Source organism: Sciurus vulgaris, assembly GCF_902686455.1.
Source record: "Sciurus vulgaris genome assembly, contig: HiC_scaffold_629_arrow_ctg1, whole genome shotgun sequence".
Lineage (NCBI taxonomy): Eukaryota > Metazoa > Chordata > Mammalia > Rodentia > Sciuridae > Sciurus > Sciurus vulgaris.
Window position 1 is genome coordinate 1,274,061 of NW_027632956.1, and position 20,978 is coordinate 1,295,038.

Below are 20,978 nucleotides of genomic sequence, written 5' to 3' on the forward strand. Positions count from 1 at the left end.
TTGTTCTGTATGAGGTGTAAGATTTCATTTTGTATTAATGGAAATACCAGAGTATCTGGCTCAGCATTGTAGACCTTATTACAATAATATCTTATCTTAAGTACTGTAAGAATAATACTTTCCAGTTTGCTGTGATTTTGTGAAAGTGACTCCACACAAGATTTACCCAGAACACAGGGCCATCCTCCTGCAAAATGACACCAAGGGGTTCCCCTGTGGACAACAAGACAATTCCTAGCAGGGGATGGCTTTCATCATAACATTGTGTTTGGAGGTCAGCAAGACAGTTATTGATGTGATTAACTGTTTGCAGGGCTTGTGGAGTTAGGATAATTTTCTTTGAAGGGCAGGAGTCTTGCCTGAGCAAGTCAAACAAGGGGGTTAAGTCCTTTGGAGGGATGGGCAGAAAGGGTTTGAGCCAATTAACATGTCCACAAAGCTGTTGTAATTTATTTTTGGTATATTTAGATTTTATAAGTATAGTTGGTCTGAGGGGCCTAATTTTCGATGAAATTTTTTATCCTAAAATCTCAAAGGGTGGTTGGTGCTGAAACTTGTCAGTCGCCACATGTAACCCCAATGTAGTGAGGTTGGCCAAGAGTTGCTTAAGACAAGTTAATAATGTGGCACTATCTCTGTGGGCAAGTAAGATATCATACATATAGTGCATTATTAAACATTGTTTAATGAGATAACTGGTTGCATGTGAAACAAACTATTGACAACTAGGGGGGCTGTTCTTCATTCCTTGTGCAGTACTGTCCATTGGTACCTTTGTGCTGGGATCCCGGTATTAGGTTCCCAAACCATGAAAGCAAAATATGATTTGTCCTGTTGTGCAATAGGAGTTGAGAAAAAACAATCTTTTATGTCTATAGTAATTATATGATAAATGTTTGCAATACTAGCGGGGTGGTAGAGTCCTGCCTGAAAGAATCCCTTCTTTATCAGGTGTTTATTAATAGGTCTAAGATCTTGCAGGAGTCTATGTTTACCATTTCTTTTTGGGATGATGAAGATAGGAGTATTATGGGGGCTAGTGGAAGGCTCTATGTGCCCAAGTTTTAACTCTTCTTCCAACAGCATTTTTAGAATGGTAAGTTTAGGCTCTAGAATCGGCCACTGTTCTACCCATATGTCATCTTGGGTGTCCCACTGTATGGGAATTGGGCTCGGGCTTTAGAAGGGATGGAACAGTGGCCTTTAGAATTGGGGAGGCTGTGTATCCGAAAGATATATTTTGTCATGTCATCACAAAAGGCCTTATCGTCTATTGTCAAAAGAGTATTCATCATTCCTAATATATCTTGTCCCCATAAAGTGTTGGGAACATCAGTGATTAGGGGGCAAAAAGCACCCTTTTTGCCATTGAGGTCTTGCCAAATCACAGAGGAGGACACTTGACCAGTAGGTTGGAGACCACCCACTCCTTGAATGTTAGGACCAGCTATTGTTTTCCATTGCATTTTTGAGGTGGTAGCAGAGTCAATGATGGTAATATCTGCTCCTGTATCCACTAGACCCTTAATGGGAACTCCATCTAAGTCGATGGTCATTTGAGGTTTTGTGTCCAGGATTGGCAATACCCAGTACACCTGGGGAAGTGCAGTGGTCCCTCTTACTTGAGGGGCTGAGGGTTGTCCCTTTTTAAGTTTAAATTGCTCCTTTTGCAATTCTTTGACCAATGATATCCTTGTTTACATTTAGGGGAAGGAGTTTTTGGCTTTAAAGGCTTATTATCTCACAGACAATGTTTCGCTACATGTCCTTTTTTATTACAATCCTAGCATATAGGCCCCAGCTTGTCATGGGATAATTTTTGTCCATGCTGAAGGGTCAATTTATTGATTGCAGTTACTAGTGCAAGTATGGAGCCTGCAGCAGGAGTAACCTCCTTCGTAGCTGAAACCCATTTTGAGATTGACTCATTCCTGACAGGGGCTATGGCATTTTTTAATTTCAGTATTTGCCCCTTCCCAAGCCAATTGTTTTATCAAGGAATCCTGAGTGGGGTCAGATGGAACTCTCTACTACAGCCTCTGTAACCCATGACAAGAAGTCAGGAAACCATTCATTAGGGAATAGTATTAAATTTTTTTTTTTTTCAGGGCCAAGGACCGAACTCAGGGCCTTGGGTGTGCAAAGCAAGCGCTCTGCCACTGAGCTAAATCTGCGACCACTGTATTAAATTTCTAAATAGTTCCTCTGCTTTTGGCAGTGTAATGTGTTTTAAGGCTTTTATGGTCAAACATTTAACTTGGTCAAAAAACATAAGGTTACCAATTTGCGACTGGGCATGTTGGCTAATGTAATTCCCAAGTCCAGTAAGCATATCCAACGTTAAGGGGATACTATAAGCCAAATTATCACGTACTATTTGTTCTGCTTCCTCCTCATAGGAGGCTTTTCATTGCAAGAATTGTGGGCGAGTTAAACAGGCCTTGAGGACAGTAAGCCAATCGAAAATATTTTGAAGATTAGCTGACCATTGGTTAAGTATTTCTTCAAACTAAGGAGAGTTGAGACCAGAATCCTGAGAAGCCTTTCTAAGAAGGGCAAGGTCTGGAAGTGGGGTAGGGATCCAAGGCCTTTCATCCCCATCCAGACCCAAATTGACGGGGTATGCTGCAAATGGATTCTTGGGAGGAAAAGAAGATTCTTTTAAAGTTTCCTGTTTGCAGGAGGGAACTCCGGAAAGAACTCTGGAGGGAGTGAGAGGGCAATTCACTCCAAGGGTACAAAGGGGAGGGGAGATGGGGGGAGGTCTTTATTACTTGATGGGAGGCCATTGTTGCTCCACGGGTGGACTTTGTCAGTATCCAAGTCTGTCTTCTCCTCCTCCAAGGTTACAACGCTTGAAGCACAGGTTTGCAAAATCATGTTCTTGTCATCTAGAGAATCGTTGTGATTTTTAATGATATCTTCTGCTGAGAAGCCCTGTAGGCTGGCAATAATTGCTAGGAGAATCGGAATGAAAGTTGCTGGTGGGGAGTAGCCATCACAAACTTCACTTTTCCTAGCTAGGTATAGAACCCTCATCCAAATGTGGGGTTCCCAAATGTTCTTCGGACTAATCCATGGTGCGATGATGATGGATTGTTCCCCAAAGCAGTTTAGATCTTTTGGTTTCACCTTAAGCCTGTGCTGTGCTACAAGGGCCTTTAAAGTGGTGAGCTGCAGAGCTCTCTGCATAGGGGCGAGTTTTCCCATTGTTATGGAGTGGAGTCCAGTGAAAGGGTGGTGTTGAGTTATGGATTAGTGTAAACAAATCTCTCCAGAACCAGGAGAATGACTGTGAGGCAACCTGCAATGAGTATACCTAAGCCTAAGATAGGGCCCCAGCGGGAAGACAAAGGGAGCCTATCTTCAGACACACAGAGAAGTGTGTTTAGGGTTCGAAATAGTTTGGTGCTTCATGGGGGGACTTCTGTGAGTTGTTACATCACAGCCGTGTGTCCCACACAGTGCCTTCGGTAAAAATCTCCACAGAGGGAGACCTGGTTCCAAATTTGGGGGCATCAATCCCTTATGTGAATTCGCCAGGAGAACCAAAGGGGAAGATAGGGCTGCTGGTGGGGGAGGGGCATGTAACTCAAGCCAGCAGTGGTGCGTGCCTTTTCTTGGGGATTAGGACAATTAGGAAAAACAGGGAAGAAAGGGGAGGAGAGGGGTCCTGTGCTTACCCTCACATGACTGTCAGCACACACAACACAAAGGGGCCCTTACCAAATCAGGAATCAGGGGGGATTCCCCAATCCTGAGGAGCCATGAGTTGGTGCCAAATGTAGGGGTGTGTGCCCAGTTAGCTCAGGTGCAGGAAAGAGTCAATGGAGCCATAACCCAGTCCCCGGGATTGGGGTAAATGCAGGCTTGTGACAAGAAACCTGCAAACTCATTTATTGCAGGAGAAACCATACATTTTATAGACTTTTAACCCAATCACAATGTGCCACTAGGGATCAGACCACCAGGCCCCTATACAGGTTCCCTTGGTAACACTAGGTAAATTTGGGGACTGTTGCTTACTTTTCTAGGTGACCAGAGTGGAATGCTCCTCTCTGTAGTATTCCTGATGGCCGTGAATGTGTGAAGGTTTTCCTTACACAAGTGAAACATTCACAGCTGCTAGCCAAGACTTAGTATTTGTCCCAACAGAGGCCAGGCAATAATGGCCAGATTGAGACATTGTACTGTCATAAGTGCAAAGGATGAGTTCATTAGGGAGCACTGAGCCACATCCCAGTCCCTTTTAATATTTATTTTGAGAAAGGGTCCAACTAAGTTGTTTAGGATCTTGTTAAGTTACTGAGGCTGTCTTTGAACTGCCAGTTCTCCAGCCTAAGTCTCTTAAGCCTCTGGAATTACAGAAATTTACCACTTTGCCCAACCTGAAGGAATTTTTAAAAACTGTATTTATTCCATGCTAACATGGATCTATATAAACTTATAGTATAAAATATTTATGTAATACTTTAATGTGAAATCAATGTATATGAATGGGAATATGCCATTTATATATACATAGATATAAAAATAGGAAATTTGTGTCCTAGTAATCAAATATGACCCATAAAACTTGGACAAATATGGGCATTTGATTTTTATCTTTCCTTTTTTTTCCCCCCTGTGGACTTATCATGGAAGAAAACCCCAAAACACAGAATTAGTGAATGGAGAAAATATGATTGCTGTTTACTATTGGAGATACAGAGTTTACATTTTCCACAAGTACTGCATATTGGCACTCATGTGTTAACCATGAAGAAGATGATCACACAGAAGCAAGAACAGAAAAGATTTTTAGATCTATAAGAAAGGGAATGAAAGAGACAGTGGGCAAGAAGTACCCAAAGAGTTAAGAGTAGAAAGAAATTCTTAGGTTTTTTAGCAAAATGGGGATTACAGTTTATAATAAATACTTATACAATTCAAAATAACCAAAGATTTCTCAGGTTTCAAACATAAAAGTGATAATGTTAGAGAAGATGAAATTTGCCCTGATTTAATCACTTCACACTGTATAATTCTGTAGAATTATAATGCTGGGTCCCATATCGAAGTACAAATACTAGATTACAATTAAAAATTAAAATAAATAAAAAGTAACACGTCAATGGTTTAACCACCTAGTTTGCAATTTTGAATGGCTTTCCTTGTTCATTAATATGTTTTCATTTCCCTTAGTATCTTGCCTTAAATATCTGCGTGTTGTAAAGGATCATGAAATGATTTAGCTTTCCACACATGATTTTCTATGACTTTTATTATAATTATGTGTCTGAAATGATTAAAATACATGCCTACTATTTCAAACACTTGAAATAAAGTACAAATAAGCCTTGTGTAGAAAATATTTCATCAGTAATTCAAAATCAAATTTTCTCTCCAAATTTATGCTTGGGTCTCTGAACTGGAGAAATATATTTGCTTACTTGATGAAGATTAAAACTGGGACTGTTTTGGAGGCCTATTTTTCGGATGTGGGTCAAATTCTTCTTTTTTAAGGAAAACATTAATGGAATGACTGTAAATCTATTTTAACTGTGACTTTAATTACCACCCTGATTCCAGATGATTGTGGAAAAAACAATTAGAATATGTTTACACTGATAATTGATAATTGAACTTGGCTCTCTTAAGATATTTATTCTGATCATGATAATAACAGTTGTGTAAGATAGATACTTAGACTGGAGATTCAAAGACAGTTCCAAAATAAAAAAAATATATTTCTATCCATATTAATAAGTGTTCAAACAATATGGAGATTTGTTGAGGCAGAAAAAGAGATAGTCATTATTTAAAGAACAATTAAATCTTCCAATTCTCATGTATAAGGAACTGCATAATTAATACATAAAGGTCAGCATGTCTACGGATTCATTATAGGTCAGAAACAATTCCCTATTTGATACTTCATATTCTTTCACACATAACAGATCTAGGATATAGGTAATTTGACCGACCATGATTTATAGGTGAGCTGATCCTACTTAGCATCAAGATCACACTTGAACTCAATGGAAGATCATATATGCTTATTCAAACAATGTACCTTAGAGTGCATATTTCTCAATGTGCACTCAGTTAATGAACTAAAAATATGAGGTCTGGAACTAAACCTGAATATAGACAGCACTGAAATTATATACATATTTTTACACCTGCTCCATTGAGATTCATTTCTCGAGAGGGTTGGTCTTCCCTAATGTTATGCAATCCTCCCACTTGAAATCATGAAAAATTGTAGAGTTTTTTATATGTACCTGATGTTTAATGAAGATAAGAATGATAAAAGCCATGTATGATATTCTCCCAGAAAATCTCAAGATGATACTAAAATTGAGAACTCTTCTCAAAAAATGTATGGTAATTCTGAATATACAGGGAATTTAATATATAGTGGGAGCCCAACAATTGTTACATAATCCAGACATCATTTGTTAATAATAGGGGAATTTCCCCTGGAGGTATCAGAGAAACTTGAGAACTAAAATGGGAAAGGGTGTACTGGGGTAAATCCACATATTTTTCTGATAATAATTTAGGCTGAGATTGATAAAGATGATACTGTTTGAAATAAAGGTTTTTTCTTTCATTTTCTCGTAAGATACAAACTATGTGATTCCTTGCCCAAATGATGGAAAAGTCCAACCAACAATGATTTTATTAGCAAAAGGAATACATTTTTCTCTGAAGGTTGCCTTGGGATCTCAGCCAGCATCATCCTTCTTCTGTTCTACATATTCAATATTCTTTCCAGCACAGGCTTAAACCCAATGACCTGAAATTTTTTCTCTTGGCCCTAACTCACCTAGGGATGCTGATATTATGTGGTTAATATCTACAAATATCTCAGAATTTTGGACAACCTGCAATAAGATTTATTCATGAGGAACTGACATGATACCCTGAACAAAGAAAGGGCATCAGTTTTTACTATGGTCTGTAAGTTTGTTCTCCTGAAACTTGTATTTTGAAACATTTATCCATGGTTGTGGTAAAAGGAGGTGTGGCTTGGAGATTATTAGGTCATGAGGCTTGAGCTACAGAAATGGAATTATTCTCCTTTGAATAAAAGAACCTGAACATTTTTCTGTGCAAACACAGTGAGACAATGCACTCCCTTAGACTTATGAAGATGATATAAAAGATTGTAGTGCACTTGTGGTTCATAAGCTACTCACACTTATTTTTCACACTGTGAAGATCAAAGGACCAGGAGATTCAATTTCTCTTGAGGACATAGGATCTACACATCTCTTCACAGATTTTCAAATTCTTCTCAACCATAAAAATGAATAGATTTATGTCATTTGTTCAAAATGACTGAACCTGGAGAACATCATGCTTAGTGAAACAAACCAGACTCAGAAAATCAAGGATCAAGTGTTTTCTCTTACATGTGAAAAATAAAACAAAAAAGAATGAGGAAATAATATTTCACAAAAGAAGAAAAAAAGAAGAGCAGAGCAGAAACTCATGAGGAGAGGGAAAATTGAGGCACTGAGAAAAAAGGCTATGCAAATTTTGTTATGTACATACATAAATATGTCAGAATGCACATACTTTTAACATAATTATGATGTACTTATCTATATGTATATATATACCAGGGAGTGAACCCAGGGGTGATTAACCACTAAGACACATCTCCAGTCCTTTGTTATATTTTGTTATTAGACAAGGTCTCATAAATTGCTCTGATCCTTGAAATGTTGCTGATGCTGACCTTAAACCTATGATCCTCTTTCCTCAGACTCCTGAACACCTGGTAATTCAAACATGCAGCACTCTTCCCAGATAAAGATAATTTTTAAAAAGCCATCTAAAAGAGAAAAGCCCTGAACCAAATGTAACCTTAGCTGAATATTACCACACCTTTAAAAATAATTAATGAAGGCCGGTGTTGTAGCTCTGTTGTAGAGAACTTGCCTAGTATGTATGAGGCACTGGGTTCCATCCTCAGTACCACAAAAAATTAATAAATAAAATAAACTTTTTGTGTCTGTCTACAATTTAAAAAGTATTTTTAAAAATATTTAGTTGCTTCTCAAATTACTCCATGAAACAAAAGAGGAAAGAAAATGCTTCAAAATTTATTTAATGAAGTTGGTATTACATTGCTACCAAAAACAGGTAACATCAACAAAAGAAAACTACAGAGCAACATCCCTCACAACATAGTTGCAATATACTTGATAAAATATTATCAAATTATAATCAAAAGCACATTAAGAATATTTTATTTCATATGATTTTATTCCAGAGTACAAGAATGGTTCAACATGCGAAAATAAGTATATAAAATTCACAGTATAAGAAGAACTAAGAACAAAATTTACTGGTTCATCTCAATAGATGCAGAATCACTCTTTTAAAAAAATTTACTGCTGATTCATAATAAAAGTCCTGAATACATTAGGCTTAATAAGAACGTACCTCAACATTTTAAAGACAAACCCAAAGGCAAACCATAATAAGACAATGGTGAATTCATTTTATCTAAATTAGGATCACTCCTATTTGAAACATCATTTGGAACAGTCATGGAGGAAAAAAAAATAGCTCACTGAGGAAGGAGGCCTCTTCAATAAGTTTCTCGCCAAGTTGCCCAAATTCCATTAGAAATGAATTTCATCCATCTTTGTTATCCTTTAATGCATGTTTCTTTCTCCCATCATAATTTACTCTCTTTCATTCACCATAGCAAATATTGTACTGGGGATTACAGATCATGTGAGCCATCACGTCATCCCTTTGCCTATTTATAATTACAGACTCTGGCTAATTTTCTTAGGCTTTCCCTAATTTACAAAAACTGGCTTTGCCCTTGAGAACCAACTTCCTCTGCCTCCTCCATAATTCAGAAAATAGCAAGATACAGCACCTCCACTGGGCTGTGCATTTTGCTGAGATATATGCTGGTTAGGATGTTTCAAAGGAAAAGGCCATGGGAAATAAAAAGAGGGAGAAATTAATGAGTAGATTGTGATTGTAATGGCTTGGGGTTGAGATGTGACTGATCCCAAAATTTACTTTTATACTAATGTCCTGAGCATATAATGTTTCTCATAAGTGACTGGCTCTACTCCTGGCCCAGGCCAGCATGGATTCCTTGAATCATTTTCTGCTCAGTGTTCAGTTACAACAATACTCCTTCCTAAATAGAGATAAATCTTTCTTTCATAATACCCACCAGAAGTGTGGTTCCTGACAGGCAACTAAGGATACTTGCAGGATTGTTCTCAAAATTGCAAATAAAGATTTATTAGAAAATGTTGGGTTGTGCCTTGGGATGGTTTTTCTGAAAATAATTTCACATAGTCTGATCAAAAGAGGATCCAGTTACCTACCATAGAGAGCCACTGCAGATAATACCAACACTCCAAATTCTCAGTATTCTTTTCTCTCTTATATCAAGTGAATAAAATACAGTTGGAAAAGTACCTGTTATAAGTAGAATTTTACTCCAAACATGGTTATTAACATGGAGCTGCCATGACAGTGAGTAGAGCTTCCCTAGTGACCTGGATTTCCTGAGATGAGACAACTCTCAGGAACTGAGAGTTTACATCATTCTCATGAGCATGCTGATGCATTATTTAATGAGCAAGTTCTCAAAGAAAAAAATGCTCACCAGGTTTAATGCCAGGTTGTAGCTTTCTGGGGCACATGTAGAATCTCTCTGAAAATAAAGTGGACATCTACAGCTGGGCATTTTCCATGTCAACCCAAAGTCAGTTGGAAAATCAAGAGGTGAAGACAAAAGAGAGCTGCCATTGGTCCTGCATTTTCTCTGTCTCTTGTGCTTTGCATTGGGATCAATGTTATTTATTAAAGAATTGTGCTAACTAGGACTGAATACAAATCTTAACTTTTGCTAGTATCATTTGGGAGACACAGGGGTATTTATTTTTCATTTATTTATTTTGATTCATTGAAAACAAATGGGGAACAACTTGTTTCTTTGGTTGTACATGAAGTAGAGTCATACCATTTGTGCAATCCTACATGTACATAGGGTAATGATATTTGCCTCATTCTGTTATTTTTCTTCCCTTCACCCCTCCCATGGCTTTTTTTGCTCCATACAATCCATCCTTCCTCCATTATTGCCTCCCTCTCATCCCCCATTTTGTATCATCATCCACTTATCAGAGAGATCATTTGGCCTTTGGTTTTTTGGTATTGGCTTATCTCACTTAGAATGATATTCTTCAAATTCGTCCATTTGCCTACAAATGCCATAATTTTATTCTTCTTTATGACTGAATAATATTTCATTGTGTATGTGTAACACAGTTTCTTTATCCATTCATCAATTGAAGGGCATCCAGGTTGGTTCCACAAATCAGATATAATGAATCCAGCAACTATGAACATTGATGTGGCTGCATCTCTGTAGTATGCTGATTTTAAGTCCTTTGGGGATAGACCACGGAGCAGGATAGCAGGATCAAATGGGGGTTCCATTCCAAGTTTTCTAAGGAATCTCCACACTGCTTTCCAGAGTGACTGCATTAATTTGCATCCTCCCCCAACAATGTATGAGTGGACCTTTTTCCCCACATCCTTCCCAACACCTATTGTTGCTTGTATTCTTGATAATCACCCCTCTAATCGGGGTGAGATGAAATCCTAGGGTAGTTTTGATTTGCATTTCTCTTATTATTAGAGATGTTGAACACTATTTTATACATTTGTTGATTTCTTGTAGATTTTCTGTGAAGTGTCTCCTCATTTCTTTAGCCCATTTGTTGATTTGGTTATTTGTATTCTTGGTATAAATTTTTTCAGTTATTTATAGATTCTGGAGATTAGTGCTCTATTTGAATTATGTCTGGCAAAGATTTTCTTCCACTCTATATGCTCTCTCTTCAAATAGCTGATAGGTTCCTTTGCTGAGAAACAGCTTCTTATTTTGAATCTACCCCAATTATTGATGTCTGATTTTATTTCTTGTGCTTTGGAGGTCATGTTAAGGAAGTCTAATCATAAGCCAACATGATGAAGATTTGGACCTACTTTTTCTCTTATAATGTGCAGGGTCTCTGGTCTGATTCCAAAGTCTCTGATCCTATTTTTATTGGTGGGTAAGATATAGGGTTTAGTTTTACTCTCCTGTATATATATTTTCAGTTTTCCCAGCACCATTTGGTGAAGACGCTATCTTTTCTCTACTGTATGTTTTTGGCAAATTTGTACAATATGAGAAAAATGTATTTATTTGGGTTTGTCTCTGTGTCCTCTATTTTGTACCATTGATCCCCCTGTCTATTTTGTTGCCAATACTATGACATTTTGGTTACTGTTGCTCGGTATGTTAGTTGAAGTTCTGGTATTGTGATACCCCCTGGTTAACTCTTCCTGGTACGAATCGCTTTAGCTATTCTAGGTGTCTTATTCTTCCAAATGAACTTCACGATTGCTTGCTCTATTTCAATGAGGTATGTCATTGGAATTTTAATTGGAATAATCTTGAATTTGTATAGCACTTTTGGAAGTATGGCAATTTGACAATATTAATTCCGCTGACCCAAGAACATGGGAGATCTTTCCATCTTCTAAGGTTTTCTTTAATTTCTTTCTTTAGCATTCTGTAGTTCTCATTGTAGAGGTCTTTCACCTCTTTTGTTAGATTGATTCCCAAATTTTTTTTTTTGAGGCAATTGTGAATGGGGTAGTTTTTCTAAATTATCTTTCAGAGGATTCACCACTTATGAATAAAAATGCATTACATTTATGAACATTGATTTTTATCCTGTTACTTTACTGAATTTATTTATGAATTCTATAAGTCCTCTGGTGGACTTTTTGACTCCTCTAAATATAGAATCATATCATTCACAAATAGATATAGTTTGAGTTCTTCATTTCCTATTCATATCCCTTTAATTGCTTTGGTCCAATTGCTCTGACTAGAGTTTCAAGGATGATGTTGAATAGAAGTGGTGAAAGAGGGCATCCCTACCTTGTTCCACTTTTCAGGGTGAATGCTTTCAGTTTTTCTTCATTTAGAATGATATTGGCCATGGGCTTAGTATTGACAATGTTGAGGAGTGCTCCCACTATCCCTATTTTTTCTAGTGTTTTGAGCATGAAGTGGCGCTGCATTTTATCAAATGTTTTTTTCTGCATCTATTAAAATAATCATTTGATTGTTAACTTTAAGTCTGTTGATATGTTGAATTATATTTCTTGATTTCCAGATGTTGAACCAACCTTGCATCCCTGGGATAAAACCCACATGATCATGGTGCACTATCTTTCAATATATTTTTGTATGCAATTTGCTAAAATTTTGTTAGGAATTTTTGCATCCATTTTCATTGGGGATATTGACTGAAATTTTATTTCCTTGATGTATCTCTGGTTTTGGTATCAGGGTGATATTATCTTCATAGAATGAGTTTGGAAGGGTTCCCTCCTCTTCTATTTCATGGAACACTTTGAGGAGTATTGGAATAAACTCTTCTTTGAAGGTTTTGTAGAATACAGCCGAGGATCCATGTGGTCCTGGACTTTTCGTTGTTGGTTGACTTTTGATGAGTTCTTCTATTTCATTGCTTGTAATTTGTATTTTTAAATTGTGTATTTCCTCCTGATTCAATTTGGGTGCATCATAGGTCTCTAGAAACCTGTTGATGTTTTCAAGATTTTCTGTTTTGTTGGAGTATAGATTTTCCAAATAACCTCTAAATATGTGTTGTATTTCAATAGTGTCTGATGTGATCATTTATTTTTCATCCTGAATCTTAGTAATTTGAGTTTTCTCTCTCCTTCTCTTTGTTTGTGTGGCTAAGGGTTTATCAATTTTATTTATTTTTTCAAAGATTAGACTTTTTATTTTGTCAGTTTTTAGATTGCTTCTTTTGTTTCAATTTCATTGATTTCAGCTCTGATTTTAAATATTTCCTGTCTTCTACTAATTTTGGTGTTGATCTGTTCTTTTTCTAGGGCTTTGATCTATAGTGGTAGGTCATTTATTTGTTGACTTTTTTTTCTTTTATTGAATGCACTCCATGAAATGAATTTTTCTCTTAGTATTGCTTTTACAGTGTCCCATAGATTTTGATGTTATATCTTTATTCTCAGAAATTTTTTACCACTAAGAAATTTTTTAATTCCCCCGATGTCTTCTGTTATGCATGCATTATTCAAAATAGTGTATTATTTAATCTCCAAGTGTTTGAGTAGGTTCTGTTATTTTTATTTTGTCATTGATTTCTAATTTTATTCCTTATGATCTGAGAGAATACAAGGTAGTATCTCTGTCGTTTTGTATTTGCTAAGAGTAGCTTTGTGGCATAACATATGGTCTATTTTAGAGAAAGATCCTTGTGCTGCTGAAAAGAAAGTGTATTCACTCATTGATGTATGGAATATTCTACATATGTCTCTTAAGTCTAAATTATGGATTGTGTCCTTCAGATCTATGGTTTCCTTGTTCAATTTTTGTTTGGAAGATCTGTCCAGTGGTGAGAGAGTTGTGATAAAGTTACCTAGTATTATTTTATTGTGGTCTATTTGGTTCCTGCAATTGAGAAGGTTTTGTTTGACATATGTGGATGAGGCATTGTTTGATGCATATTTATGATTGTTATGTCTTGCTGATTATGCTTCCCTTAAGCTGCATAAAATGTCCTTCTTTATCCCTTATGACTAATTTTGACTTGAAGTCCACTTTATTTGATATAAGGATGGATACCCCCACTTTTTTTCTAAGGATGTTTTATTCCCTCCTTTCACCTTTAGTCTGTGGGTATCTTTTTCTATGAGATGAGTCTCTTGAAGTCAGCTTATTGTTGGGTCTTTCTTTTTAATTCAATCTGCCAGTCTATGTCTTATGATTGATGAGTTCAGCCAGTTAACATTCAGGGTTATTATTAAGATATAATTTGTATTCCTGGTCATTATGGCTTATTTTTGGTTTTTAACTTGACTTGGTTTCTCCTTTATTTGTCTATTCATTTAGGATAGTTCCTCCCTTTGCTGACTTACATTGTTGTTTTTTATTTGTTTCTCATGGAATATTGGGGTGAGAATGTTCTGTAGTGCCGGTTTTCTATTGGTAAATTCTTTTAGCTCTTTTTTATAATGGAAGGATTTTGTCTTGAAATCTGAAGGTAAGTTCTTCTGTATATAAGATTATTTGTTGGCATCCATTTTCTTTCAGAGGTTGAAAAATGCTGTTTCAGGCCCTTCTAGCTTTTAGAGTCTGAGTTGAGAAATGTGTTGATATCTGTATTGGTTTCCCGCTGAATGTTATTTGATTTTTTTTTCCTTGAAGTCTTTAAAATTCTATCTTTATTTTGTATGTTAAGTATTTTCATCATAACGTGCTTTGGTATGGGTCTATTGTAATTTTACACATTTGGGGTTCCATATACCTCTTATATTTGATTTTACATTTCATTCTTCAGATTTGGGAAATTTTCTGATATTTAATTGAATAGGGTGTTCATTCCTTTGGTTTGTTTCTCTGTGCCTTCCTCAATCCCAATAATTCTTAATTTGGTCTTCTCATAATATCCCATAATTCTTGGAGATTATGTTCATGATTTCCTACCATCTTCTCTGTTTGAGGAACTTTGTTTTCAAGATTAAATATTTTGTCTTCCTTGTCTAAAGTCTGTATTCCAGGTGTTCTATCCTATTGTTTATGCTTTCTATGGAGTTTTTAATTTGGTTCATTGTTTTCTTTATTTCAAGAATTTCTGTTTGCTTGTTTTCTCAGAATCTCTATTTCTTCATTGAAATGATCCTTTGCTTCCTGCATTTGTTTTGTTAACTCTTGATTAGTGTGATCATTCAATGCCTGCATTTGCTCTCTTATTACATTGTTTGCTTCTCTGATTATTTTAATTATGTACATTCTGAATTCCCTTTCAGACATTTTTTTGTGCCATGCTGTCATTCAATTTGGTTGATGTAGCATCTAGGTTTGTTTGGGACACTTTCTTCCCTTGTTTTCTCATATTGCTCATGTATCTTCCCCTCTAGGAGTGTAAATCTTAGGTATTGCAGTTTCCCCTCTATAAACTCATAGTATCCCTGCAGATTTCCAATAACTCACCTCCTAGTCTTCAGTAGCCTGAAGTGTTGGAGGAACTTGATAATGCAGTGACCCAAAAGGATGCTGCCCCTGTCAGGATGGTGACCTCCAGGTGAAGTATACTCCCTGCTTGTTGGCAGAGGTGCCTCCAAGTGTTGACAGATGGTCAACTTAAGGGTCTCTAGACTGTGGGATGGGGTCTGGCTGCTCTAGGCCTGAGTCTCTGGGCCTACCTCCCTGGCATGGAAGTCTCACCTAATGGCTTTGCACTGGGCCTGACTCTCTGGTCTTCCACAGGGGGTATTTAAAACTTGGTTTTCCTATATCATGGGAGGTTCAGTCTCCATACTGGTTAACCATTTTTATAGACTTTTAATTTTGATGGGTGATCTTAAGAGATGCTGTATAGAGTTGGTTAGGATTATGGGATTTATTTGGTTGTGCCTTGCATGGTGAGGAATGACACAATAACCCCTATTTAAATAACTGACTTTGAAAGAATGGCATCTGCTATATTAGGTGTGTGACTTGTTTCTGGTGGATATAAGCAATTACAAGTAAAAAATGTATTTTAAATTTTGGAAAAACTTTAGTATTTGCTTTTCCTGCTTGGTAAGTCCTGTCACAAATTTAATTTTCTTTAAAATTTCTGTTTCTAAAATTCAGGTTTGCCCATATTGGGTCCTCTTTTTGTTTATTAGCAGATATGCTTTTGTTTAAATTTTTTATGTAGTGGTGCATTCTTTATTTTGAGATCCATCATTTAGTTCATTATTTTGAAATTTGTACTTGTTTAAATTTGAGTATTTGAAGTAGGAGCTCTGGTGTAAGGAAAGCATTTCCTCATATGTCATGTGCCAGAAAAGCAAAATCAGCAGATGTGTTATCAACTGTCTTTTGCAAGAAAATGAAAGAGCCAGAAATTTGCAAGGACATTGATGTGTTTTGCCTGTTGAACTATTCTCAGTAACTATCATTGCCTATGGAAATGTCTAACAATTATTCTTGTATTTGATATTATTTTTATGCTGAAGAAATATCCTGGAATTTTTTTGGAGACCATTAACAATGACAATTTCTATTAGTGTCTCATCACTGAAGTTGGTTTTCATCTCCCACACTCTTCTGCATTGATTGCTTCAAAATGTCCTTTACTCTTACCTTTTTGAATATTCAACTTTGAACCAGTGTACCATTCCTCTCGTTCAGCATGATGCATGTTCAAATATAGTATTATGCCATTGTAAAATGTGCTCTTCCTGCCATTACTAGGCACTTGTTTCATCCATCAATTTCACTTTTTTGGACCATCTTTATGCCACTGGCCTAGATTCTGCATCCTCCAGGTTCTGGTCAAAGGACACTTTGCATTGTATCAGGTTCTTTTTCCAGAAAGCAGTAGTCTTTTCAAGATAATGAACCTTTATGTGAAGACAGATTGGGCTAGATATTTCTGCATCTAAAGAGGAGTTGAAGGGAAACTTTGAGTCTCATACCAAGAGAATTTCTGAGTGGAGCCTAGTTTATGGTAGCAGCCAATGTAGTGGGGCCTGGAAGGTGGTGTGAGGAGAGAAGAGCTATCCTTGCTTTCTTACAAATTCTTGACCTCTATCTAAATGCTGAGTGATTGATTCAATCATCTATATGTTAGGGATCACAGGAGTCACCCCCCTCAACTTAGAACTCAAACTTTCCAAGTTTCACTTGTCTCCTGTTTGGGCATTCCAGGAAATGTGTGTCGACCCATCAAAGTTAGGATGATGTTTCCAATTCAATCATCACCTATCCCCCCAAGCTGCACTACATGGTCCCCCCTCCCCAAGCTCTCAACAGCCTTCATTCTGTGTGACTAGGAATGAAGGACCCTAGGACAGTTTTTTGCCTGGGCAAAATCCCGGATGAGCCTGGATCTGGAGGAGTGGATTCGGATGGCAATGCCATTGGAACTGTGATAAGCTGGGTAACTCATGTGCCTTCCCTCACCACTCTATCAATTCCCTGTCCTCTAGAACTGGTAGATGCTAATTCCCTGCAAAGGATCTGGGAGGCCAGACAGTCATGAAACCTGATGCGGCCAAATAAGGACAGTGTCAATTAGTTGTCCTGGATGATATTTTGGTCTGTCAGCCTCCAGGGAAATCCCTTAACCTGGAAGTATCTGAATTGATCAAAGGCGTGTGGGGCCACACACCAACACACCCTGGGCCTGTGCTACTGGGCACCCATGATAGGATAGCATGTCTTGAAAACAGTTGGCCCCTGGGGCTTGATCTCTTTTCTTCCCTTTTACCATCACAGGTGTACAGGCTTTTGTGTTGAATCATGATCTGAAGTGGCGAGGACCAAAAGCATCTCTGGTTGCCATGGGAACTTTGATGACATCCTACTTTTACGCAGTCTTTCTGTGACATTAGGCCATATCTCCAGATCATCTGGGATGTTAGGGAAGCCACTCATGGAAACCCATATTGCCCAAGGCCCAGAAACACTGCCTGAGGAGAGAGAAAATATGTGTTCTCCTACCAGAGTCTGAAAACTCCACTCCATTCAACTCAACATGCTGGATGTCAGCCATGTAATGTGCAAAGCTGCTCTCCCCACCCTTTCCATTGCAGCCACTTTCCTGCCTCCCAACTACTGTCAGTCTGTGAGCATCTTAGCTAGCTGTTGGTTCATCAGTCAGCTTGCAAGTATCCTTCTCTGTTATTGGTCCCCTGTTAGCCCAGTGGGATTCTTAAAGATAGCTTCGCCACCATTTTTCTCATGCCTTTCTTTCCCCCTGACTCATTTTCTTTCTCCTCCTCACTTTTCCACTCTCTTTAGTGTGTGCCCTTTCTCTTTCCCTTTCTTTTCCTCTTATTTTCTCTCTTACCCTGCAGGGAGACACTCTGTTTGCTTAATGAACTCCCTTATGTTATTTCCCATGTCCAGTGTGGTTTTTGTGGGATTCTTTACAAACCACCTCAACTTTGAATGTTGTAGCTCTCAAGTCTCTTTCTGTATTATTGCAGGAGCACAGGTAACAAAATTAGGCATTTCTTTGTGATGTATCAAAACCAGGGTAGAAGGATTTTCAATGGAAGAGAATGAAAGAGAGCTTGAATGGTATGAATTTCTGCAACTAATCAAACTGCAATGAGTCTTGAGAAGAATTGCTGCAAACATAACTACTGGAAGTTTGAAAATCAGATACTTTTTTTTCTGCCAGCAAATATTGCTCCTGGGATCACAGACCTAGTAAAACATCACATCTTCACTTTGCCTAATTATATTTATAGACAAGGTCTGGCTAAGTGACTTAGACTTTCCCTAATTTAGAAAAATTGGCTTAGCCCTTGAGAACCACATTCCCCAGCCTCCTCTATATGTGAGATAGCAAGAAAACTCCAGCCACTGCACTATGTTGTGTATTATGCCCAGATTTCTTCAGGATAGAATGTTCCACAGAAAAAGACCAGAGGAGTAAAAAGAGTGAGAAAGAAATGTGTAGATTGTGATTGTAATGGTTTGTGGTTCAGTTGTGGAAGATCCCTCAATTAACTATTATAATAATGACCTGAACATATAATTTTTCCCACATGTGCCTGCCTCTCCTTGTGCCACAGCCTACCATTGGTCACTGTGATAATTTTCTGCTCAGTGGTCAGCTACAACCATTTTCCCCTTAAAATGGGATAAATCTCTCTCACATGATACCCCCTAGGACTCTGGGTTCTTGACATACAATCAAGGATTCTTACAGGATTGTTCTCAAAGGGAATCCAAAAAATTATTAGAAATTGTTGGGCTTTGCCTTGGGATGGTTTTCCTGCAGATTATTTTACAAAGTCAGACTGGGACATAATCCAGTCCTACCATACTATAGAGGGCCTCTGCAGATAATGTCATCCTTCCAATTTCTCAACATAGAACATGGTTGGGAAAGTACCTGTTTTAAGTGGAAGCTCATTTTAAAGAGAGATTTCAGCATGTGCTTCCAAAATGACCTGGATTTCCTAAGAGTAGGTATTCCTGTAGATGAGAAAACTCTCCGGAACTGATAGGTTATATAATTCTCATAAACATGTTGATTCAGGTATTTAATCAGTAAGTTCTCGAAGAATAAAATGCCCATCAGGGATTAAAGGCATTCAATTCAGAATGTCAACTGCAGCAGTCTTTGTGAGGTTGTAGGCTTCTAGGGCACATACCCAGTCTTCCTGCAAATGAAGTGGACCTCTACTATGAGAGTATTTCATGTAAGCCTCAATGTCAACTGAAAAACTGAGAGATGAATACACAAAGGAGCTTCCCTTTGTCCTGCATTTTTTCTGTCTGTTATGCTTTCCATTGGGATAGATATTATTTTATTAAATAATTGTATAAATTGTGACTTAATATATATTTTAGCTTCTGCTGACATTATTCAGGAGGCACACAAAGTATATAAACATGGTTTCACTGTATCATGTGAGGTCCAGTCTCCATACTGATGAACAATTTTTGAAGACTTTAAAATTTTGATGAATGTTCTTAACAAATGCTGTGTAGAATTGGGTGGAGGATGTGGTATTCTCATCATTACCATGGTTCTGGAAATTATTTGATTGTGCTTTGTAGGGTGAGAAATGACACAAGAACCTCTATTTAAAGAACAGAATTTGAAGAGTGAAATCAGAGATATTAGGTATTTGATATGTTTCTGGTGGATACAAGCAATTACAAGATCAAAAATTGACTGAATTTTGGAAACACTTTTTAGCTCCTTTTCCTACTCAGTAAGTCCTATTGCAACTTTATTCTTTCAAATTTTCTGTTCTTGAAAATCAGGTTTGTCAATATTGTTTTGTCATTTTTTTTATTTTAACAGTGATATTCTGTTCAAATTTCTGATGCTGTTATGCACTCTTTATTTAAAGAGTCATCATTCAGTGATGCAATTCCAAATTTGTATTTGTTTAAATTTAAGTGCATGGGTGTAGGTGATCTGCTATAAGAAAAGTCTTTCCTCATAAGTAATTTCCAAGAAAAGCAAAATCAGCATATGTGTAATCAGCTCTCCCTTGCAAGAAACAGGAAAGAGCCAGGAATTTGTAAGGGCATTAGTATGTTCTGTCACTTGAAAAACTCTCAGTAATTATCATTGCTTACAGAATGATCTTGCAATTACTTGTTTGCTGTATTTGAATAGTGTTTTGATACTGAAGAATCGTCCTGGAATTTTGGGAAGAAAATTAAAAATGACAATTTTTTAGTGCCTCTTCACTGCGAAATTGGTTTTTATCTCCCACATTCTTCTGCATTGAGGGCTCCAAAAATGTATTTTACTCTTCTATTTTAGAAAATTCAGTTTTGAACTTGTGTACCATTCCTCCCTTTCAGCATGATGCATGTTCAAAAACGGTATTATATCATTTTAAACTTAGCTCCTCATACCAAAATAAGACACTTGTTTCATCCATAAATTTCACTTTTTTTGAGCATTGTTGTGCCTGTGTCTGTTACACTTGCCTCACATTTGCACCCTTGAAGGCCTGGTAAAGTACACTTGGTCATGTCACAATGGTCTCATGCCGGACAGCAGTAGTCATGTAAAGAAAATAAACCTGTATGTGAAGATATATTGGTCAGATATTTCTGGATCTAAAGGTTAATGGAAGGAACCCTTGTAAAATCATACCAAGAAAATTTGTGAGTGCAGCCTAGTCATAATGCAGCAGCATAGAAGGTGGGGCCTGGCAGGTGGAGTGAGCAGACAACAAATCTTCTTGTTTGATAGCTTATTCCTGGCTTCCATCCCAGATGCAGAGTGATTGCTTCAATACTCTCCTCATTAGTGATAACAGGATGCATCCAAATCCACTTAGAAGTTCAAATTTCCAGGTTCCAGCTCTCTCCTGTTTGGTTATTCCAGGAAAGGTTGGAGTTTCCCACCAGAGTT

At 37.3% G+C, this 20,978-nt stretch overlaps 1 protein-coding gene across 1 annotated transcript; it reads right to left on the minus strand.

Moving 5' to 3' along the window:
• Positions 1 to 1,127: 1,127 nt before the first annotated feature.
• On the minus strand, positions 1,128 to 1,556 carry LOC306652120 (endogenous retrovirus group K member 6 Pro protein-like; the record flags this gene model as incomplete). The annotated part of the gene is made up of 1 exon (XM_079125174.1): positions 1,128 to 1,556. One exon carries the CDS (start codon positions 1,554 to 1,556, stop codon positions 1,128 to 1,130), a length of 429 nt encoding a protein of 142 aa, XP_078981300.1.
• Positions 1,557 to 20,978: the final 19,422 nt, after the last annotated feature.